The sequence below is a fragment of the Heterodontus francisci genome, chromosome 9 (genome assembly GCF_036365525.1).
Source record: "Heterodontus francisci isolate sHetFra1 chromosome 9, sHetFra1.hap1, whole genome shotgun sequence".
NCBI classification, from domain to species: Eukaryota; Metazoa; Chordata; class Chondrichthyes; order Heterodontiformes; family Heterodontidae; genus Heterodontus; species Heterodontus francisci.
The window spans coordinates 51,996,622-52,021,706 of NC_090379.1; the positions used below are offsets into that span (position 1 = coordinate 51,996,622).

The 25,085-nt window shown below is 45.5% G+C and overlaps 1 protein-coding gene across 8 annotated transcripts in view; it reads left to right on the top strand.

Moving 5' to 3' along the window:
• LOC137373753 (5'-3' exonuclease PLD3-like) overlaps positions 1-25,085 on the top strand; it is a 94,798-nt gene that overhangs the window by 66,363 nt on the left and 3,350 nt on the right. For 7 of the 8 annotated variants that reach the window (XM_068039058.1, XM_068039059.1, XM_068039063.1 and 4 more), the window contains exons 7-11: positions 3,728-3,855; positions 12,957-13,157; positions 16,616-16,755; positions 16,861-17,023; positions 17,434-17,530. In XM_068039058.1, coding sequence (XP_067895159.1) covers positions 3,728-3,855; positions 12,957-13,157; positions 16,616-16,755; positions 16,861-17,023; positions 17,434-17,530 — 729 coding nt within the window. The remainder of the gene's footprint in view (positions 1-3,727; positions 3,856-12,956; positions 13,158-16,615; positions 16,756-16,860; positions 17,024-17,433; positions 17,531-25,085) is intronic. The other variant, XM_068039064.1, reaches the window with a different exon arrangement.

The following is a 25,085-nucleotide window of genomic DNA, read 5'->3' on the forward strand; positions in this document are numbered from 1 at the left end:
ATTGGCACACTGGTGCCATCGGGTGTGCACAGGTTGCGTGGAAAGTGTTCTGTGTGTGCAAGAGCAGTGCAGGAGGTTGCCACCCTCCTGGAATCCCGGGGGCATAAGAGGAGGGTATAAGGCTTCCAAAGACAATTGGGAGGCCACCTGAGGGCAAGGCAGGCAGCAGTTGTCAATGAGAGCACGACTCTGAGATTTCGGGTCCAGTAGCAATGAGGAGTAGCGGAGACCTGGGCATGAGGAGGGCAGAGGAGAGGGACGTGGGGCAAGAAGGCAATGGAGGCCACACCCTCAGCATTGGCTGCACTGCTGAAGACGCAGCTACCTGGAGATGTTGGAGAACCAGTGCCACAGGAGACTACGGCTCCCCAGGCATATGGTCAAGGAGATTTGTGCCCTCGGCATAGAAGACCTCACACCTTGCAGCACTGTTCGGCATGCCCTGCCAGTAGCCATCAAAGTCTTCAGCTTCTTCACCTGTGGTTCCTTTCAGGGATTAGCTGTGGATCTTGTTGCTGTCTCACAAACAACTGACACCATTGCATCTCGCAGGTCCTATTTGTGAGAACTGGACAATACATTCAAATTCCAGACAGATGGGGCCTCGCTGGCACAAAGGACAGTGGGTTTCGCTTCCATCACTGGATTGCCCCAGGTACAGGGCATCATCGATTGCACTCACCATCCACTACCTTAAACATTCACTCCCTCCACCACCGACGTACAGTAGCAGCAGTGTGTACCATATACAAGATATACTGCAGCAACTCACCATGCCTCCTTTGACAGCACCTTCCAAACCCGCGACCTCCTTCACCAAGAAGGACAAGAGCAGCAGACACGTGGGATCACCACCATCTGCAAGTTCCCCTCCAAGCCACATACCATCTTGACTTGAAATATAGCGCTGTTCCTTCACTGTCACTGGATCAAAATCCTGGAACTCCCTCCCTTGCAGCATTGTGGGGGCACCTGCACCAGATGGACTGCAGCGGTCGTGAAGGCAGATCACCACTACCTTCTCAGGGGCAATTAGGATCAGCAACAAATGCTGGCCTTGCCAGTGACTCCCACATCCCATGAAATGTGAGGGGGCACCTCCACAGGCGGCTGCACTGGTGTCAATGCAGGGGCAGCCTCTGTCACTGGGCCCTGTTGCACAGATGGTTCCTCAGTGAGAAGGGCCAAGGAGGCCAATGATGGTGGTTTCCCATGAGGGGTACCACTGTTATCCTCCTCGGTGACTGCCTCAGCCCTTGGCTGGTGCTTCAAATTGCTGGAGGGGACCACCACTAGCTGGGGTGTAACTGACATCCATTCCAAACATCGCTGCAGCATCAGCACCACTGACCGGTCCATACTACATTGTGTTGCATGCATTCTGTGAACATCAGTGCACAGTTCCTGCATGCACTTCGAATGCTGCCACATATGGCTGTCCATGAGGTTGGCCACTCCCTCAGTGGAGGAGCCCATGCGTTCAAAGCCCTGAGCGATTGTGGCACACATGAATGGACTCCTTCATTCTCAGTCCATGACCTCGCACTGCCTCAGGGAGCTCTGACATGTGGGAACACATCTATTGCTGCTGGTCTAAGTATACCCTCCTTTCTTGTGACTCCCAAGGCCCTGATTCTGTGCCCAGCTGAGCAGGGCTGTGTCTGCCCTCCATCCTCTGAGGGTGCTGTCCACAGCTGCCTCCGCCTCTGTCGCCTCCCTCTGCTCACTCCTGACATGCTTATCGCCCAGTGATACTCTATCTATCTGCTCAAGGACCCACCGGGGTGACTGTATCTGAGCTGGCGGAGGGTACACTTGTAAGATGTGACTGTGCTTGCTGTGAGGTCTCTTCTGGCAACGTTTTACCTGGTGCAGACACAGGAATTTGTCCTTCTACTTCAACGTTTGAACCTGTCAGAGGCACAAGAGGAGATCATAGAATCGTAGAAATCATAGAAATTTACAGCACAGAAGGAGGCCATTTGGCTCATCATGTCCACACCGGCCAACAAGGAGCCATCTAGCCTAATCCCACCTTCCAACCCTAGGTCTGTCACCTTGTAGGTTATGACACTTAAAGTACATATACAAGTACTTTTTAAATGTTATGTGGGTTTCTGCCTCTACCATCCTTTCAGGCAGTGAGTTTCAGATCCCTGCTATGCTCTGGTGAAAAAATTTCCCTTGAGTCCCCTCAAAACCTCCTACCTCTTACCCTAAGTCTATGCCCCCTGGTAATGGACCCTTCGGCCAAGGGGAATAGGGCCTTCCTATCCACTCTAACTAGAGCCCTCATAATTTTATACACTTTTAGGTCTTCCCTTAGCCTCCTCTGTTCCAAAGGAAGCAACCCTAGCCTATCCGATCTCTCCTCAAAATTGTCCAGTCCAGGCAACTTCTGCATAAATTTCCTCCGTACCCTCTCTAGTGCAATCACATCTTTCCCATAGTGTGGGAACCAGAACTGCACGCAGTACTCCAGCTGTAGCCTAACTAGTGTTTCATACAGTTCCAGCATAACCTCCCAGCTCTTATATTCCATGCCTCAGTTAATAAAGGCAAGTATTCCGTATGTCTTCTCAACCAGCTTATCTATCTGTCCAACCACCATCAGGGATCTTCGGACATGCACTCCAGGTTCCCTCTGTTCCTCTACACTTCTCAGTAATTCCACCATTTATTGTGCATTCCCTTGCCTTGTTAGTCTTCTCTAAATGCATTACCTCACACTTCTCCAGAATGAACTCGATTTGCCACTGTTTGATCCATCTGACTAGTCCATTGCTATCTCCCTCCAGTCTACAGCTTTCTTTATTATCAACCACACGACCAATTTTTGTATCGTCTGCAAACTTCTTAATCATACCCCTACATTCAAGTCCAAATCATTGATATATACCACAAAAAGCAAGGGGCCTAGTACTTGAGCCCTGTGGAATCCCACTGGAAACACCCTTCTGATCACAAAAACAAGAGTAGGGGAGTTCTCCCTGGTATTTTGGCCAATATTTATCTCCGAACAACACCTGAGAACTGATTAGCTGGTACATTATCAGATTGCGCTTTGTGGAAACTTGCTGCGTGGATATTGGCTGCCATGATTCCTACATTACAAAAGTGACCGCACTTCAATGGTACTTCATTGACTGTAAAAGGCAATATATAATTGCAAGTTCTTTCTTTCAAGTTGAGTCCAAGGCTGTGGAGGCTGAAGCATCTCTACATAAAAGTGGGTAAATGGAATTGCACATTTGTGCAGGTGGTTTCTCTGGTATTCTATTTCCAGAGACATAGGATGATCCACTCATCACTGTACTTATAACATTGAAAGCCTTCCTTCTATATCAGCTTGGATGGGGGAGGGTTATGTCAACTATATCTAAAAAAAATCATATGTTTTGCTGCAGTATTATTTGGTAGAACAATTATGGCAGAATTTGTTTAGGGAGAAGGTTGAATTTGGGGATAAAGATTTTCCTAATGCAGTGAACTTAAAAAAAAAGTGGAAAATATTCAACTAGAAAAGACAAAAATAAAGATTTGAACAATAATTTTAAAAAACAATTAACTAGTAAAACAGAAAATTGATGGACAGACACATTTTTATAAAGATTCTTCTTTCCAAAAACCTTCAGCTGTTGTATTTATTTGGTATTATCTGGGGATAAAATAATGTAGAATTTGGAACTGATGCTCCATATTTTGAATGCAGTATTTTAAATTACAGGAATTCATATAAGGAAAGTGAATTTTCAAAAATTAATGAATGGTGTGCTTCACACAAAACTCTGGATTGTTGATAAGAAACATATTTATATTGGCAGTGCTAATATGGATTGGAGAGCACTAACTCAGGTAAGCATAATACCTAATCCAATGTAAAGCACTCCTATTAATTATTGAGTCTCCAACATCATCCCAAGCCCTCAGTTAGTAATGTGTGAATATTTTTGTAACAGGAAATCATTATTCCATCTTTTTATCCCCAATCTCAGATTCCATTGTAAAGATAGCAGCAGTCTTATCAAATTCTTATCTTTTATTAATATCAAAGACCATCCAACTTTTGCCACAACTTCCACGAATTCTAAGAAAATTGCTCTGGACAACAGCTGCAGGGTTATTGCCATGGGAACTGTTGTACTTTTACCAAACGTAACTATTTTCAATTTTGGTATGGCTTGAAAGGGCCTGCCTTGTCAGTACTATTTGGTCATGCTCAGGTGTTATATGAAGAATGCTACATTACGAAGAAAATAAGATTGTCATAGAGAGATACAGCACCGAAACAGGCCCTTCGGCCCACCGAGTCCATGCCGACCATCAACCACCCATTTATACTAATCCTATATTAATCCAATTTTTCCCTCACATCCCCACCTTCCCTCAATTCTCCTACCACCTACCTACACTAGGGGCAATTTTTTTTTAACAATGGCCAATTTACCTATCAGCCCGCAAGCCTTTGGCATGTGGGAGGAAACCAGAGCACCCAGAGGAAACCCATGCGGTCACAGGGAGAACTTGCAAACTCCGCACAGGCAGTACCCAGAACTGAACCCGGGTCGCTGGAGCTGTGAGGCTGCGGTGCTAGCCACTGCGCAGCCCAAAATTGTCATCCTTGCAAAATTTTCGGAAACCTTAAATTAAAATGTCCTTCAAATATTGAGTACCCATATTTTTGCAAAAATGCCCACCTATAGGAAGATGTTTATCTCTGCCCTCTCGTAGGAACACATTCACATTTTCACAGCAGAACCCAATTTCAAGGGGGCAAGGTTTCTTGTGTTGATTTTGCTTGTCTTCTACATATCTGGTTTCCTAACAATCAGAATCTGAACTCAGCTTACAAAAACAAAGATCATGTATATCCAAACTGTGTGTATGTTCTTGATAATGACTACCCTAACACCCTTAACCTCCCACCTTGCCCAAGACTTTAAAATAATCATAGAAAAGGCTACTGAGTTGAATAGAATCACGACTGAAGTTGCCAAAATGGCATAAATGTAACTTAAATTATTTAGTTACTATATGTCAGTGGCTCTAATTTTAAACAGACAAAAATAAGAAATGTAATCCTCACAACACATAGACACCTTTCTCAACTGGTAGTAAAGAAGAATACTGAGCCCCAACGAAAAGCAAGATCTGCCTATAATCAAGGACTCTACAGTGAGCTTGAAGAACCGTAACAAAAACTCTTCAGATATTGCCTCAAACCTTTCCACTTTATTTTTCCTCTGCTCTTTTCTGTCTCTATTTACATGTGTGTATCGTGTATGCATGCAAGCGTGGGCGCGTTGTGTATTCGTAGGCGTCAACCGAATTAGAGTTTAAGTTCAAGTTTAATACATTTCAATCTTTCTTCTTTTAACCTTAGAAAACCTGTTTGTGCTGGTTTCTTTGCCTTATAATTGGAAAGCAGTGAACAAGGATTCACCAAGGGGGAGCTAAAAACACGCTGTTTTAAAAATTAAATTCTGTTACGGTAAGACCAGATGAAGGCTGAGAGAGACCCCTAGACCCCTTTCTCACGTGATCATAACAGAAATTTGGGGGCTACCATCCTGGATTTTACCCACAGACAAATGAGAGAAATTGGAAATGGGAAGCCAAATTGTTCCCAATCAAAAAGAGCAAGATTTCAATGCAGGTTTTCTTGTGGTTGTGTGTGCTTGAATATGTCTATGGACGAGCTGAGAAAAATGGCTGAGTAGTGCGGGATCACTGTACATTGCAAGGCTAGAAAGTCTGAACTCCTAAGACCGGTGGCCAACCTTTTTCCCTTGAATCTGAAGAAGCAGAAACTGGGTTAGAAGCAGACTCTGACTGAATATTGTTAGCAAAGGTACAACTGGATATAGGAAACTTAAATTTGAGGAAAGAGAGAAGCTTGGATAACACGGGATATTGTGAGCCGAGTCAAAAAGAAAAAGGAAACATTTGTAAGGGCTGGAAGGCTAGGAACAGATGAAGCACTTGAGGAATATAAAGACAGTAGGAAGGAACTTAAGCAAGGAGTTAGGAGGGCTAAAAGGGGTCATGAAAAGTCATTGGCAAACAGGATTAAGGAAAATCCCAAGGCTTTTTATACATATATAAAGAGCAAGAGGGTAACCAGGGAAAGGGTTGGCCCACTCAAGAACAGAGATGGGAATCTATGTGTGGAGCCAGAGGAAATGGGCGAGGTGCTAAATGAGTACTTTGCATCAGTATTCACCAAAGAGAAGGACTTGGTGGATGATGAGCCTAGGGAAGGGAGTGCAGATAGTCTCAGTCATCTCATTATCAAAAAGGAGGAGATGTTGGGTCTCTTGCAAAGCATTAAGGTAGATAAGTCCCCAGGGCCTGATGGGATCTACCCTAGAATACTGAGGGAGGCAAGGGAAAAAATTGCTGGGGCCTTGACAGAAATCTTTGCATCCTCATTGGTTACAGGTGAGGTCCCAGAGGACTGGAGAATAGCCAATGTTGTGCCTTTGTTTAAGAAGGGTGGCAAGGATAATCCAGGAAATTATAGGCCGGTGAGCCTTACGTCAGTGGTAGGGAAACTATTAGAGAGAATTATTCGGGACAGGATTTACTCCCATTTGGAAACAAACGAACTTATTAGCGAGAGACAGCATGGTTTTGTGAAGGGGAGGTCATGTCTTACTAATTTGATTGAGTTTTTTGAGGAAGTGACAAAGATGATTGATGAAGGAAGGGCAGTGGATGTTATCTATATGGACTTTAGTAAAGCCTTTGACAAGGTCCCGCATGGCAGACTGGTACAAAAGGTGAAGTCACACAGGATCAGAGGTGAGCTGGCAAGACGGATACAGAACTGGCTCGGTCACAGAAGACAGAGGGTAACAGTGGATGGGTGTTTTTCTGAATGGAGGGATGTGACTAGTGGTGTTCCGCAGGGATCAGTGCTGGGACCTTTGCTGTTTGTAGTATATATAAATGATTTGGAGGAAAATGTAGCTGGTCTGATTAGTAAGTTTGCCGACGACACAAAGGTTGATGGAGTTGCGGATAGTGATGAGGATTATCAGAGGATACAGCAGGATATAGATCGGTTGGAGACTTGGGTGGAGAAATGGCAGATGGAGTTTAATCCGGACAAATGTGAGGTAATGCATTTTGGAAGGTCTATTGCAGGTGGGAGGTATACAGTAAATGGCAGAACCCTTAGGAGTATTGACAGGCAGAGAGATCTGGGCGTACACGTCCACAGGTCACTGAAAGTGGCAATGCAGGTGGATAAGGTAGTCAAGAAGGCATACGGCATGCTTGCCTTCATCGGTCGGGGCATAGAGTATAAAAATTGGCAAGTCATGTTGCAGCTGTACAGAACCTTAGTTAGGACACACTTCGAATATTGCGTGCAATTCTGGTCGCCACACTACCAGAAGGACATGGAGGCTTTGGAGAGGGTACAGAGGAGGTTTACCAGGATGTTGCCTGGTCTGGAGGGCATTAGCTATGAGGAGAGGTTGGAAAAACTCGGATTGTTTTCACTGGAACGATGGAGGTGGAGGGGCGACATGATAGAGGTTTACAAAGTTATGAGCGGCATGGACAGAGTGGATAGTCAGAAGCTTTTTCCCTGGGTGGAAGAGTCAGTTACTAGGGGACATAGGTTTAAGGTGCGAGGGGCAAAGTTTAGAGGGGATGTGCGAGGCAAGTTTTTTACACAGAGGGTGGTGAGTGCCTGGAATTTGCTGCCAGGGGAGGTGGTGGAAGCAGATACGATAGCGACGTTTAAGAGACATCTTGACAAATTTATGAATAGGAAGGGAATAGAGGGATATGGGCCCCGGAAGTGCAGAAGGTGTTAGTTTAGGCAGGCATCAAGATCGGCGCAGGCTTGGAGGGCCGAAGGGCCTGTTCCTGTGCTGTACCGTTCTTGGTTCTTTGAGAGAAGGAGAAAGAATGAGCCTTCCAGAAGGAATGTGAAGAAAATGAAAGACAAGAGAAGGAACAAGAGAGGAGAGAGAAAGAATATTCCAGAAAGAATTTGAAGAAAGAGAGCTGAAGCGGCTTGAGTTAACTAGGGGGTGACAGAGTAACCCCAGTGTGGCCAATATGGAGGAGCGTAATTCAGGGCTGGGTGCAGAATTGTTAAAACTAGCTCAATTAATTCCAAAATTCAATGAGGGATTTTTTTGTGTACTTTGAGAAACTGGCAAGGCAGCTAAAATGGCCAGCTGAGACCTGGCCTCTTTTATTACAAAGCAAGCTAACAAGAAAAGCCCATGAGGTTTATTCCCTGTTGCCAGATGAGAGTTCATCACATTGCGAACTGACAAAAAATGCTATCCTCGTGGCATATGAATTGGTACCCGAAGCCTATTGCCAAACGTTTAGAACCATCAAGGAGCAAGCTAATCAAACTTATCTGGAGTTTGAAAGAAGTAGGCAGCTGGCCTTTGACCAGTGGCTGAGGGCTCTTAAAGTACAGCTCAGCAATGAAAATCTTAGAGAAGTAATTCTGTTAGAGGAATTTAAACACTCTCTCCCACTCTCGATAAAGACCCATGTAGAGGAGCAGCGGGTTCAGAGAGCCCGGCAAGTGGCCGTTCTGGCCGATGAGTTTGCTTTAATTTATAAGTCGGTTTCCAGGGGAGAACCTTTCCTAGTCCCCTCCACAAATCCAAAAAGGACAAAGGGTGGAAAGTTGATAGGAGCCAAAGTAGTCCTGGGAGAGAAAGAAAAGCAGGAGACACAGGGGGCCCTCCTCTAGCCAAACAGGAAGATGCTGGGAACAAGAATGAGACCCGGAGACCTGTGTGCTTCCATTGTAATAAAGCAGGGCATTTAAGAGCTGACTGCTGGAAACTAAAGGGAAAACCTGTCAGGTTAATCAGGGCACACCTGCTCAGTGAAGAAGTGAACCTGATGGAAAGCACAGCAAAACAAGCTGTGGCTTTAACTGCAGTAAGAGTGAGACCCAGAAAGCTTACGGCTGCAAGTGCAGGAAAATTTAATAGGATTCATGAAGGTTATCAGGGTTTTGTGTTTGAAGGGAAAGTAACCCCATACCCCCGAAGTGGAGCAAGCAAGCCCATAGTAATTCTTAGGGACACGGGGGCCACTAGATCCCTTTTACTGGGAATAGGCCTGACCTTTTCCCCCAGAGAGTGCAGTGAACACCAGAATGGTGGTGAATGGTATTGGAGGGCAGTGTATTTGTACACCGGGTGCACCTGGAGTGCGACCATGTTTCGGGACTGGTGACCATAGGGATTGTCCCTAGTTTGCCTGTGGACGGGGCTGACCTGCTGCTAGGTAATGATCTGGCAGGGATGAAGTTGGTAGCCCCCCCAGTGGTGAAAGAAAGACCGCAGGAAGTCAGAGAGACAGGGCCATGAGACATGTTTCCTAAATGTGTAGTGGATCAGGCCATGGTCAAACCAGCTCCCCCAGAGTCGACTGAATTAACACTGCAGGCAGATGACCAGGTCTGTCTATTTGAGACTTTCTTTGGAAAGCTAGAAGACCCAGGGAATGAGTTAAATAAATCTTCCCTAGCTGAGGCTCAGTGAGCTGACCCAGTATTGCAAGCGTTAGCACAGGCTGCCCAGTCTGAAATTGAAGCAGAGGGAGTCCCTGATTGCTACTATTTAAAGAATGAGGTACTGATGAGGAAATGGAGTCCTCCTCACAGATCTGATAGCAAGGAGTGGACAGTAGTTCACCAGTTAGTGGTGCCGCAGAGTTACTGGAGAAAAGTATTGAGAAGGGCCCACGAGACTACAATGGCTGTACATGCCGGTATATGAAAGACCAAAGCCCGCATAAGACAGCAGTTAGACTGGCCAAAACTCCACGAAGATGTGGTGAAGTAGTGCAGGAGTTGCCATATGTGCCAGGTTGAGGGGAAACCCCAATCTACATTGAAACCTGCACCCTTAAGTCCTGTACCAGTGTTAGGAGGACCCTCTAGCAGAGTGCTGGTGAACTGTAAGGGACCCCCGCTGAGAACAAAAAGGGACAGGCGGGCACAAGGCTGGCAAAAGGTTAGACAGGGAAGGGGAAAAAGTGACCAAGAGGACAGATTAAAGGAATTCCAGGAGGAATCCCGGATGGAAACCTCTACTCTCCGGTTAGCCAACCCCGAAAAATGTGATAAGTTAGACGCCACATCCTCCTACGTAAATGCAGACACTTGAAGCACCCCACCAGAGTTGCTACCAGCATTTACAGGAACCTGCAGCAACAAATAAAGACCTTTAGTGGGCAGAGAAACCATGAGGGTGATGCCTCACCTAGTCAAAGTGCCACAGAGGAGTGCAGTAGAGTCTGCAGGCAGGAGTGTCCCAGAGGACAAAGGGGAGATTAGCAAAGAATCCTCCCCCGCAGTCAGAGGAAAAGCAAACCACCCATCCCCTGAAGTCAAAAGCCTTTGCATGACTCAGCAAAGCACTGAAAGAGAGTTCAGGATAGACCCACCCATTACTGACTGTCCAAAAAAAAAATTCCAACTCAGGGCTAAATAAACCTAACCATCCCAAAGACCCTAGGCAGCCATGGGAATGGGGAAACTGAAGAAAAACTTCCCCAAAGAACCACATGTTTACTGGGATGTCAAAAGGGGGCAATTAAAGCAGCACTGGCACCAAGAAAAGACAGGATGTAATAAATTTTAAGATTTATGAATGAATGGGAATGAATGAGAGAAATGCTTGTTTTTTTCTGTATGTTATATTTTCGCTCGACCCTTTTAATGAAATGCACTTTTCTCAACTCGCATTTCATTCCACTGGGTGTGGAGGTGTCATGTAGGCCCCCACCTGCCAAGAATGAGGCACATTACTTTTGTCATGGACATTGATTTTAAACTGTTGCCGGAGCAACAAAATGACTTGTTAAACAGATCAGCCGTGGCTGGAAAAGACTGTTTGCTCCTGGACTGAGAAGATCTCTCCTGTCTGCTCCCATATCTTTCTCATAATCCTCTGAATTCACTGAAGACACATGAACCCCAAGAGAGAAAAGTCTCCTACAGCGAACAAGGTTTAAGAAGGATACTGGGCTCCAACGAAAACCAAGATCTGCCTACAATCAAGGACTTACAGTGAGCTCGAAGAACCATCACAAAAACTCTTCAGATATTGCCTCAAACATTTCCACTTTATTTTTCTTCTCTTTTCTGTCTCTATTTGCATGTGTGTATCGCGTATGCATGCTAGCATGGGCGCATCGTGTATCCATAGGCATCAACAAAATTAGAGTTTAAGTTCAAGTTTAATAAATTTCAATCTTTCTTCTTTAAACCTAAGAAAATCTGTTTGTGCTGGTTTCTTTGCCTTATAGTTGGAAAGCGGTGAACAAGGATTCACCAAGGGGGAGCTAAAAACACGGTGTTTTAAAAATTAACCCTGTTACGATAAGGTGAAGGCTGAGCGGGACCCCTAGACCCCTTTCTCACCTGGTCATAACAACTGGTAAAATCTTAAAATTGTATTTAATAAAACCAGCAATACATTTATTTAGTCACCATAAACTGTAGCAGATGGTAGGCAAGAGAATTTTTTTTGTTATAGCTTGGCATTGGTCACTCCTAGCAATGTAAAAGAGATACAATTTTACATCAAATATGGTAGTAGTAATTCACCTTAAAAGTTTAAGAAAAACCACAAGTTGTTTAAATCTGACCATGCATCGGTGTGATTTGAATCAGACTAATGTAAAAGGTATTTTTCTAATACTGGTCTCCTCAAGTAAAAACAGATGTTATGGCCAAGTGAGGAGGGGGTCATAGCTGCCCCTCTTGCTCTTCCTCTTATTTGACCACAAAATAAAAAGGTTTATTCCTTTTAAACAGTGGTTGTGCTTACCACCTCTGTGAATGTTTTACCTTTTCCCTTTACTGTGATCGTGAAGGAACCAATCAGACAGGTTTTCTTGAGTTTAAACAAGAAAGAGGTAAGTTTATTATACTTCCCTAACAAGATTTAAAAATAATTAAAAAACTATTCATTCATGCACACATTCACACGAGAATCACACACACACACACAAATAGATTATCAAGTGGAAAGTAGATTTTTGATTGGATTAAAGTCCAGAATAAATAAAAGTTAAATACACAATTTAAGGTTGGATGATTCAGTGATTGTCTGTCTGGCTGGAGCTGTACTCTTGAAGTCCTTGGTTGGTCAAAGTGCACTTTGTGGCTGGCCTGCTTTGCTCAGGGTTTTCTTGAAGGTAGATTGTTGTTTGGTCTCTGGCTGTAGCAGTCTGTAGGCTTGGAGGGTCCACAGTCACAGACAGTTTTCAAACATGATGTTTTCTGGAGGGAGAGAGTGAGGGAGGGAAGCACACAGCCTTCTCTGCTGCTGCACACTCAGTTACTACTTGTTTTCTGCGAGTGTAAAAAAACTCCCAGTTTTTCAGAGATGGACAGACGCTCACATGGTTTTCTCAATCCCTTTTTAAAAAATGAGGTCCAAACTCTAAAACCCAAACCCTCTCTCAGGTAGGATTGTCAGTGTTTACTTCTTGGTGGGACGTCTCCACTTATGAATAACTCAGGATGACTTTGAATGTCCCGCCAATGAGGATGATCTGGGTAATCTACTCAGTTGGCCAAAGCATTGTTCTGGCTGGGCTTCTTGTTAGACTTTTGTCCCCAGTTCAGTTTCCTGGTATTTCAGGTGCAAATTGCAGTGGCCATCTTGGCTACTAGTTTTTAAAAAGTTAACTTGTAGGATGTTTTCCATTAAAAGTCTACTGTAAGTTTCCAACGCTGAAGTAATATTTCTCATTTGGCATATCGTGTTTTCTTGACACAGATCATAGGCATCATGCTGAGAAAATCAACCACATGAATTGATTTGAAACACATATGGAAATGGTCTGGTAGTGTAAATGCTGCATTAGTAAATCAACAATTATGTGGGTGATTTGACTTATTATGTAATCAAAAATGGTCACGGATCATTTAATGTAATTTCTTACAGGTGAAAGAGTTGGGTGCTGTGGTTTACAACTGCAGTTGCCTTGCCAATGATTTCTCCAAAATCTTTGAAGCTTACTGGAGCCTCGGACAGCCAAATGCCACCATCCCTTCACCATGGCCATCTTTTTATTCAACAAAGTTTAACAAAGAAACACCTCTTGAAGTAAAACTGAATGGAACTGCTGCAAAAGCATACTTTTCAGTGAGTTGATACAAATGCTATGTTTTCAAACGAATACAACTGACAGTACAACCTGCAACATCCATGAAAATGTTGGTGTTGTTATACTCAACTACAAAACTTTGAGGGCATATTTTCCAATGACTGGGGGATTTCTGGGACTGGCCATTAGACCTTGCTTGGTGCTTGGCACTTGGCACATTCCATAATGACTGCAGGAAATGGTGTTGCTCAGATTGCATCTTTCTTTTAAATACAGGCCTCTTGAAGTCTGTGTAACTGGATTGTGCAGCTGAGACTAGCTCTGCTACTTCACATTTGCTTTCAGCACCTTCTGCATTTCTATGCTTATCACCTAGTGAACAAAGCTCATATGGCCTATCTAAATTCTGCAGTGGATGTACCTGTGCTAGTGCTTGGTACAGGATGTGTACTTTAATGATGGTGTCAGTGCTGTTATGTAGGCTTGCACCACCTCCTTCAGTGGGTGGCGGAGGTGAGGGGGCATTATGGAAGAAGAACCATGCGATGGCTGAGAAGCACCATCTGAAAGAAAGCTAACATAACTAATATGGTTTGTTGCAAGTATGCATGTGAGTGAGTGAGAGAGGCAAAGAAAAAATTAATGACACTAGCCCTGACCTTTGCCAGCCTGCTAGTCTTCACATTGTCTATCTTCATGGGTCCAATATGGCATGCTCTTGTGCATAAGGGATTTGAACTGCAGGAGTCCTCCTCTACTTCCAGTCTCTGCTGTTATAAGCAGCTTTTTCCTGCAAATAGAGAAGTAATGTTGACATGTTAGAAGTCAGGAGAAGACTTGGACTAGTGAGAAACAAATGGCCATTCAGTGTCATTCATATATGTAATAAATGAAGCTTGTTTTGTGAAATCACCTTTTTAAATGGCCAGGGACAACAGTTACAGTTTTAAGCAAAAACAATAAAGTGTATTTTGCTGTGATGTGGACATGCATAAGAAGTTTAAGAAAAGCTGCTTTCAGAGGGTTAAGCATAGAGTTTCAGTCAGAGTGTCAGAGAAAACAATTAGTGTGCTAGATACTTTCCCCATCTACTTGATATAGTGCAGTGCTGGCTAGCCTTATCTTGGCAGACATCCTGAGGGTATAAATTTCTGAGCAGGTGTTCTTGTATGTTTGAGATCCATTAATTCTATCAGCCACCTCCTGTTAAGCAGACTGGATATTTTCTCTCACAGGAGAATGCCTTAGCATACCAAAGAGACAACTTTCAGAGACACGGGGCTGGATTATATGAGCTCGCCGCCAATGTCGTCCGTGCTTGCTGCACACAAAAGAGCCACTGCAATCTTAAGCATGGCGGCTCATTTTAATAGCCGGGGCGGGTTGTCCGGCAATGGCGCAGCTGCCTGTGCGCAGGCGCTGACGTCATTTTTAAAGATATATTGAATAAAATTAAATAAATACATTTCTTCTGCCCCTCTCCCACACACCCCCGCCCCCCCAGTAACAATCACATTAACTATTTGCTCCTTTCGCCACCCAAAACACTTACATTCAACATCTGACCTTTCCCCTCCAAACTGCACAAAGTTTAAAGTACAACCCTTCCCACCATCCCCTACACCCATGACGTGTATTTGACCTTCCCCAACCCCGCACTGATAAACTTACCCCCTCCCCCCTCATGTGGCACCTCGTTTCCCCAGACGGGGATCCGAAGGCATGGGAGTGCCGGCTGCCGTGCTGAAGATCACAATGGACCCTCAAGATCTGAGGTAAGCACATGTAAATGCATTAATTTTTTTAATTTGTATATGGTGATTGTGGTCCCATCACCCATTGGCAGGGGGCTGCCACGGTGCCTCGCCCCCACTGGGAGGATCGGGCTGGGCCCTGCTGCCATCGAGGTTTGTAGCAGGCATCCAGAGCCATCTTCACTCCCCCCCACCGCCACGGATCTCGGTGCGAGGGCTGCTTAAAATCCAGCCTGTGGAGGCAGGGTGGGAAGTGGTAATTATATTAGCAGGAGGCCTTATGAAGTATAAGCATTGGTATAGACCAACCAGTTGGGTTGAATGGTCAGTTTCTGTACTGGAGATTCTATGTAGCTCTATGCAAACTAGAGAGACCACCTGAAAAAGTATTGGTCCTGCCAGTCTCAACTTCCCCAGTCTGAACTTCTCCAATTTCTCTGTCACATTGATGGACCTGAAATACACTGCTCTCAACACTTGACAGCCAATAGCCCACTGCTGAGGTAGTTTCTTTGCTTTAATCCATCCCTGTTAACCTCCCACTTCTCCACCCGACCTCTCTCCTTCCCCTCTCCTGTTCCCCTCCCTATACCCCGCTCCTGCCCCCTCCCTGTCTACCTTTCGCTTTCTACCCCTCCCGCTTTCACTCCCGTTGGTCTCTCCCTCCCATCTCCCATTCTTTTCCCTGCTCCCCTCGTTTCTCACTCTTCCCTTTCTCCTTCACCATCCTTTTTCCCACTCTCCCCTCTCCTTGTTCCCTCCTCCTCTGCTTACTCCCGGTGCCTCGTCTTACTCCTTGTGCCACTGTTTACTCTCTCCACTTCTCCTTATTCCCTCCACCACTCCTTACTCAGTGTGCCATTTACTTCCTCAGTCTCTCCTTACTCTTTTTGCCTCCCCTCACTCCCTCTGCCTCCCCTCACTCCCTCTGCCTCCCCTCACTCCCTCTGCCTCCCCTCACTCCCTCTGCCTCTCCTTACTCCCTCTGCCTCTCCTTACTCCCTCTGCCTCGCCTTACTCCATTCTCCTCTCCTTACTCCCTCTGCCTCTCATTCCCTTCACCTCTCCTTACTCCCTTCACCTGTCCTTACTCTCTCCATCACTCCTTACTCCCTTTGCTTCTCCTTAATCCCTCTGGCTCTCCTTACTCCCTCTACCTTGCGTTACTCCCTCCGCCTCCTTACTCCCTGCACCACTGTTTATTCCCTCTGCCTCTTCTTACACCCTACGCTACTGTTTATTTCCTCCGTCACTCCTTTCTCCCTTCGCCTTTCCTTACTCCAGTTGCCTCTCCTTAATCCCTTTGTCTCTGCTTAATCCCTTTGTCTCTCCTTAATCTCCTTGCCTCTCCTTACTTCCTTTGTCTCTCCTTACTCCCTCTCCTCTCCTTACTCCCTTTCTAGCCCCTCCCTGCTCCTTTCCTCCTTCACCTCTCCTCCCTGTTCTTTGGCCCCTAGGTTTGGGAACAATCTGGAGTAACATTGCTAGGGACAGGTGTAATCCTACAGTGTTAAGTGTTGTGACACTGTTTAATGCCTCAGTTGCATCAGTTTCTTGAAGGAGCTGCATTTGAAATAGGATCAAGGATGATATTGAGAGTGCAATTTATATAGAAACTTTGTTACTATATATATTCTCATTATACAGAGACGGTGATATTAAGTCTAATTAACAATTAGTCACTGGATTGTAATTGGCTGGAAAAATGCTCAAGCACCAATTGTAATTGTTATTTTATCTAGAGCTCTCCTCCTATAATGTGTCCAAAGGGCCGGACTACTGACCTTGATGCTATTCTCAGTGGTATCAATGCTGCAAAGAAGTTTCTGTATATTTCTGTCATGGAATATTTTCCAACATCACGTTTTCTACGACATGTATTGTAAGTAATGTAGTTTACCAGTGCACCAGGGATACACAATAGCAGTACTTATTTCACTGGAAACTTATACTTGTATGTGATGTTAAATCTCACTTTGCAACCTAGATACTGGCCACATATTGATGATACATTGAGGAAAGCAGCTATTGAACGTCATGTTCACGTTCAAATGTTGATTGGTTACTGGAAACATACAGATAAATCCATGCTGGTTTACCTCCAGTCACTGCAAGCTCTAAGAAATATCAAGAAAGTTCATTTTGATGTGGTGAATTTATTTATTTTTTATTTATCATTTTATTTTATTAGCAGTGTTGATAATTACTGAAAGTTTATTAATTCTAGCTAATTTTATAAATTTGTTTAAAGGCCAAATTATATGTGGGGACAAACACCAGTCTTTTAAACTATTTACTCGTAACCTGAAGCAACTTAATTTTAATACTGATGCCAATAAACTGTTGCTGTGAGGAATTATATTTACTCTCAATTTATTCAAAAAATATGTTTGGTTATAATTCTTAGGACTTCCAAAAATTCGAACAGATGCATAAATATTTGTGGGAAGTTTCTTGTAGTTGTGCTAAGCTTTGGTTCATTTTATGCATAAAGTACATATTGTTAACTATTGGTGAGTTGATTTCTTAACAGTAACTCACAAATGTTACCCTTCTGCAGAAACTGTTCATCGTACCTGTGGGAAAGTTTGGCAATATTCCTTATGCGAGAGTGTGTCATACCAAATACTTTGTAACAGAAAATATTGCATATATAGGTAAGAGCTTCACCTTCCATACAATGCTCCTGTGTCCTAAACCATAACAATGAAAAACATGGGAAGATAACAGTATAAACGTTCAAAGATTTAAAGGATAATGTATTCAGCATTCATGTAATAAGTAATAAAGTTCAACTGAACTGGAGCATGAGTGGTGTTTACTGCAATAAAAACTGGGTAATAATTCTCAATACCTACATCTCAGAATAAATTGGTGAGTGAAAACATTGATGAAATTTCCAGGTAATACAAACGTCTTTGCTATCCTAGTTTTGCAATTGCTTTGGAATTATTCTAAAACGTTTGTCTATGTTGCAGAAGTGACTGGACTTTGAAAATAACTCATTGGCTTTTTAAAAATGTGTTCTTGGGACGTGAATGATATTGATAATATAGCTTTTATTGCCCATTCCTAATTGCCCTGAGAGAGTGTAGTGGGGTTTCTCCTTGAACCACTACAATTCTTGTGATGATGGCGCTCCCACAATAAGGAATTCCAGGATATTGATCCAGAAACAATGAATAAATGATGATGTATGTCCAGGCTCAATTTTGTGCCAGCGGGCCTCCCGGTGCTGGGCCGAAAAGGCGGAGAAAACCCACCTCAGCCAGCTGCAGTCCACCCTCCCCAAAAGTGATTCTATGTGCCAGGCCAACTAACACCCGGCGCCGGGATCTCCGTCCCTTTAAAGACAGGGATCCCGCCTCCAAGAACTGCTGGTCAACCACCGGCGGCTCAGCAGAATCGGCAGCACACTGGGAGCGTTGGTCACTGCCAGTACTGCGAGAGGCCTTGGACCCAGGCCCAGCACTGCAGCCCAGATCCAAGGTAAGTGAGGCAGGGTCACCAGGGCCAGACTGGCACACCCCAGTGAGGGTGGGGGGGTGGTGGTGGTAGGCACTTAATGCAGAGGGAGGGTGGTTCAGGAGGTGCAGGTTTCCCAGGGCCCTTAGAGGAGGGCTCCTAGCCCTTTTACTGGGTGACCTCCCCATGTGGCAAAGGCCCCCCCCCCCACTCTCGCTGCTGGTTAAATCCCAGTGGTGGTAGCAAGAAGCCATTAAGTGGTTGTTATTAGGCCCATTAAAGACCTCAATTGACCTTTGGGCGGGAAGGCCATCTTCGGCCTACCCTGCCCCCAATACAATTGCATTGTGATGGGGAGGCGATGGGCTTTCCACACTACCCCCCACCGCCACCTCCCATCACAATTCTATGGACCCACCCACCTCTGAAGCCATCTTGGGGGGCCCATAACCTGTGACACGGAGGTTGATGGTGTTCCCACAACATTGATGATCTTGTCCCTCTTGGTTGGAAAGGTTGCAGCTGATGAAAGTGCCTTGGTGAGTTGCTGCAGTGCTTCCTGTAGATTGAAAGTGCATTCTGTAGAATATATATAAATGATTTGGATGAAGGGACCGAAGGTATGGTTACTAAATTTACTGATGACACAAAGATAGGCAGGAAAATAAGTTGTGAAGAGGACATAAGGAGACTACAAAGGGATGTAGATAGGTTAAGTGAGTGGGCAAATTCTGGCAAATGGAGTATAATGTGGGCAAATGTGAAATTGACCACTTTGGCAGGAAGAATAAAAAAGAAGCATATTATCTAAATGGTGAGAGATTGCAGAGCTCTGAGATGCAGAGGGATCTGGGTGGCCTAGTGCATGAATTGCAAAAGGTTAGTAAGCAGGTACAGCAAGTAATAAGGAAAGCTAATAGAACGTTATTGTTTATTGTGAGGGGAATTGAATACAAAAGCTGGGAGGTTATACTTCAGCTATACGTTGATTATTTGGATTTATTGGGAGTGTGGAGTTGAGGTTACAATCAGATCAGCCATATTATTGAATGGCGGAGCAGGCACGAGGGACCGAGTGGCCTACTCCTGCTCCTAATTCATACGTTCATATGTTAGATTGAAAATGCTGCAGCCAGTGATGGGCAGAGTGGATATTGCACGTGGTGAGAAGGACTCCAATCAAGTGAACTGGTATTGAGCATCTTGAGTGTTGTTGTAGTTGTACCCTGCAGATGAGTGATGAATATTCCATCACACTACTGACTTGAGCCTTATCGATGGTAGGTCGGCTTTGAGGGATCAGGAGGTGAGTCACTCATTGCCGAGTACTCAGCCTCTGCCCTGTTCTTGTACTTGTGGTGTTGAGATGGCTAGTTCAGCTTCTGCTCAGTGTTGACCCGAAGTTGTTGATGGTGGGTGAGTCAGTGCCAATGCTGCCATTGAAGGTCAAGGGGAAATTGCTGAACTCTCTGTTATTCCAGATGATCAATATTTATGGTGTGAATGTTACCTACTACTTAATTATCAGGAAAGCCTGGATGTTATCCAGGATCTGCTGTAGGTTGGCATGGGCTACTTCATTACTGGAGCTGTTGTAAATGGAGCTGAAAATGGGAAGCGTCAGCAAACTGACATTATCAATCCTGGCCTTTTGCTGGAAATAACGTCATTCATGCAGCATCTGAAAGTGGTTGGGCCCAGGACACATCTGTAAGGAGATGCTGCTGTGATGCCCTGAGACTGCGATGACCATACTTGGTCAAGTGCTGCCTTGATGCTGAGGCAGCTACTTTCGCTTTTCCTCTGATATTCAGCTGTAATGTCCATGTGCTGATTAAGGCTGTCATGAGCTCTGGAGCTAAGTGATTCTGGCAGAACCTGAATCTGAACTGACTGTCAGTGAGCAGGTTACTGGTGAGTAAGGTGTCATGTGATGGCACTATTGATGCTTCCAACACTATACTGATGATTGGGAGAAAGCTGATAATGAAGTAATTGGCCTGGTTAGATTTATCCAATTTTATTGTGGATAGATTTCAAGATGACTCCCAAGCTGGCATCTCCCTCTTGAGCTCCTTACTATTCACCTCTATCCTTAACTATCCACTGTTATTCTTTGCCCTTTCTCCCCCAGTCTCCTCTCTTCCACTGTTTAAGTTCCTCTGGCTCTAATAGTAGATACATTTTAGCCCTAACTACATGTTAACTGCTAGTTTAAACTGCCACTGCCCATCCCCCAATTATGCCTGCCCCTTGGGAGATCTGGATTTTTTCTCAAATTTGGCTTACAAATTCTTGGACTTCTCTGGACATCAAGACTTCCATCTGCACTGGACTACACTGCTGCTGTGACTCTGACCTGCTGCTCAGTTACTTAAATTTTAAAATAACTGATCAGCCTACTACCCTTCCCCCACTGCTGCTGTTACCTATTGAGCCTATGACTGCCAACTGGTTCTACTGGTAATAAGAGCAAAATACTACGATGCTGGAACTCTGAAATGAGAACAGAAAGTGCTGGAAATACGCAGCAGGTCAGATGGCATCTGAGGAGAGAGAAACAGAGTTAACATTTCAGGTCACTATCCGCTGTTTCCCCTGTATCCATTTGCATGCACGTTTTGGCTGCTACCAAGCCCATCACTTCTATTTCCACTTTTTTCTCCCTCTTTTTTATTTCTTTTCTTTTTAGGCATTCCAGACCCCTTTCTCTCCTGTCAGCATGCCTCCTTTTATTTCTATCCTCTCGGGTACTCTGCTCTCCCAAATCCTTACCCCAACCCTTCAGTAGTCATCGACATTTGTATTCTCCTGCTGCTGCCCCAGGTTGACTCCCTCTTAAGTAAGCCTACAGCTTTCTTCTGTGCCTCTCTTGACATCCTTCTCAGGGCTCATCAAGGCACATCGCGACTTTGTGATTAGCAGTAACACCAACTGTCCCAACCTACCCTCCAGCTGACACACCTACACATGCACACACATACCTACACCACACGTACCTGCCCCCCCCCACACCTACACACACGTACACACGCACCTCTGCCCCACACACACACAAACACATACGCACAGACTCACACTAACACACAAGCCTGACAAGTGTGAGGTGATGCCTTTTGGCAGAAAGCATAGGATGAGGCAATATATACTTAATGGTGCAGTTCTAAAGAGTGTGCAGGAACAGTGGGACCTGGGGGTGCCCCTCAACAATGTGTCCAAAAGCACAGCCTCAGTTTCCCCATGTACGCTGCTCACATTCAGCTTTACCTCACCACCACTTCTCTCAACCCCTCTGTTACACTGCTTGTCTGACATCCAGTACTGGATGAGCAAAAATTTCCTCCAATTAAATATTGGGAAAACCAAAGCTATTGTCTTCTGTGCCAATGACAAACTCTGTTCCCTCACCACTGACTCCATCCCTCTCCCTGGTAACTGCCTGATGTTGAACCAGACTGTTCACAACCTTGGTGTCATATTTGACAATGAAATAAGCTTCCGACCATATATCTGTACCATCGCTAATACCATCTATTTCCACCTCCATAACATTGCCCGACTTTGCCCCTGCCTCAGCTCAACTGTTGCTAAAACCCTCATCCATGCCTTTGTTTCCTCTGGACTTGACTATTTGAATGCACTCCTGGCTGGTTTCCCATTTTCTACCCTCTGTAAACGTGAGGTCATCCAAATCTCTGCTGCCATGTCCTAACTTGCACAAGTCCTGTTCGCCTATCACTACTGTGTTTGCTGATCTACATTACCTCCCTGTTAAGCAATACCTCAATTTTAAAGTTCTCATATATATTTTCAAAATCCTCTATGCCCTCACCACCACCCCGTATCCGTAATCTCTTCCAGCCCGACAATCCTGCGAAATATCTGCACTCTATTTCTGGCTTCGTGTGCATCCTGATTTTAATTGCTCCACCATTGGGGAGCGCTGCCTTCAGTTGCCAAGGGCCTACGCCCTGCAATTTCCTCCTTAAAGCTCTCTATCTTTCTTTCCTGCTTTAAGATTCATTAAAACCAGTCTCTTTGACGAAGCTTTATGTCATCTGCCCTAATATCTCTTCATGTGGCTCGGTGTCAAATTTTGTTTGATAATGCTCCTACAAAGTTTTTTACTAGGGATATTTTACAAAATTAAAGGTGCTATATAAATACCAGTTGTTGATAGGATACTTTTCTTTGATGTGCTATGAAATGGCCTGAGAATGTGAATTATTGAGTTGAATTTTATGCGGTCAGCATGAGTGGGGTTGGAATGTGTGAGGGGCCGAAAAATTGGGATGGGACATGCTTACCCAGAAACCCGACATCACAACGTCGGTTTCAGATTTTGTCAGCGGCAGGAAAGGTCCAAGGCGGCATTGCTGCTACGATGTGGTGAGACTGTAATTACAATTGAACAGATATTTAGCATGTATTTGCATTGACCTGACTCATATTTGATGGTGGGTTTCCAATTTACTCAATGGCACATGGGGATCATGTGCCTTCAGATCCCCTGCTGTTTAAAGGTGGCGGCACTGAGATGAGGCCTCAGTGCCACCACGGGAAGGCAGCCAGGGTAACCATTGGATAGGGTGGAGTGGAGGCCATTGTCAGCCTGTGGTGGAAGGCTCTCTGCAAGGGTGGATACTGTTTTGAGTGGTGGGCCCTCTGCAAGAGTGGGTGCAGAGGACCATTATTGCGTGTTCAGAGGGGAGTAGCGAGGGAAAGATCCCAAAGCAAGGTCATCTCTCCAAGGACAGTGCACAGGAGGGGGAGAGACCAACTTCCATGGGTCCCATACACCCAGTCTTCGTAGACTCCCATACTGCACAGCAGCGGCTCAGAGGGAGTGAGGGCCAGGACCCAGCTGGGCACACCGGTGTAGCTCAAATAGTGAAGCAACAGCAGCCGGCCAAGCCAAAAAGGGCCTTTCCATGGCAGACAGTAGTTGCCTCAACTACCTGCTAATGTCCGAGTGACAGTGTCAGCGAAGACTACAGCTCTCCAGGGAGGCTATCACAGACTTATGCACCATGCTGCAGGATGAGTTGCGCCCCATGGGCTTTGGTGGACGCCCAATGCCTGTGGCCCTGAAGAGCACTGCGGCACTCAGCTTCTTTGCATCTGAGTTTTTCCATGGATCCAATGGGGACATGTATGGATCTCCCAGGCAGCAGCCCACCACTGCATCAAGAGGTGGCCAATGCCTTGACCAAGAAGGCCGGTGACGATGCGCAGTTCCAGTCCGAACCGGACTGTCAGAAGAAAGCCATCGGTTTCAGGGCATCGCTGGCTTTCCTCAGGTGCAAGGTATCATTGGTTGTACGCACGTGGCCATCATTGCTCCCAAGAGGCAGCCAGCGGCCTTCATCAACTGGAAGGCTTTCCATTCAATCAAGTTCAACTGGTCTGCAATCACCAAAAGTGTTTCCTGCTGGTGTGTGCCCGGTTCCTGGGAAGCAGGCACGAGGCCGACATACTTCGAAGGTCTCAGGTGCCACAGGCTGCCCACTTGCCTTCGGGAATGGATTCTCCGGGACAAGGGCTACCCATTGAAGACATGGCTACTGATGCCTGTGAGGAACCCTCGCATTGCAGCAGAGGAGAGGTACAATGCTTGCCATGGGTCCACCTGAGCGACGATCGAGCAGACCGTTGTACTACTGAAGATGAGATTCCGGTGTCTGGATTGATCTGATGGCGCCCTGCAGTATGCCCCAGTGAGGGTCTCGCCTATCGTAGTGGTCTGCTGTTCTCTGCACAATCTAGCACTGCAGAGGGGGGGAGGGGGAGGCCTTGCATCAAGAGAACATGATTGATTACCACTCCTCAACCGACGAGCAGGATGTGCAGGAGGCTGCTGAGCAGGCAGCACAGGATGATGTACCCCTTCCACCTGAGGTGAGGGGCATTGAGAGAGGTGCAAGGGAGGCTAGAGACAATCTCATACGTACCCAATTCCTGCCACCATGATGCCCTCTCAAAATCAATGCAATAAAGACTCACCTCAATGTAGTCCACTTGTCACCTCCTTCAGTGCCAAGTCCTCAGGTTCACCATGCACATTCACATAGCTGAGATGCTGGCCAAACACAATCTGTGCTTAGGGGAGCCCATTTTTGAAGCAAGGGTGAAGGTGACATCAGACAAGGCAGAAATCAAAGCAGGAGTAATTGTCAACAATGACTTTGACATCAATTTATTTTCACTGTTCGAACAACTAATAACAAGGCCAAGTTTTTCACACCCGTGAAACCCTAAGTGCTTCTGGATGCTCCTCTTTCCATGCTTTTGTATGCTCCTACACAGTGTGACCCCTGCATTGGCAGCTGAAGTGGAGGCAAGCTGCTGACCAAACTACCCCATGGCCTGGGATGACTTTGGCAGACATCCTCTGGGTGTCTGAGGCCTGGAGGGCCCTGGATGGCTGAGGGTTTCCTGCACAGGTACAGGAGACTCCTCAGTCATCAAAGCTACTGGAGATGGGGTCATTGCAGGAGGGGCTGAGGAATCACTGTCCACACTCAGAGCGCCCCGAGGGGAGCCCCCAGCTGTGGAGGTCAGTCTCTCCTCCTCCCTTTCAAGGCTCACTTGAACCTCCCTACTAACCAGAGAAGGATGAAGACCAGGTGTAGACTCCAGGTGCCTTGTTCCCCTTTTGCCTTGCCACTGCTGCGTTGAGCTCATGAACAAGGTGAGATGTACGCAGGTCTACGCACATCTCACTCTCCATGAGGGTCGCCAAACTCT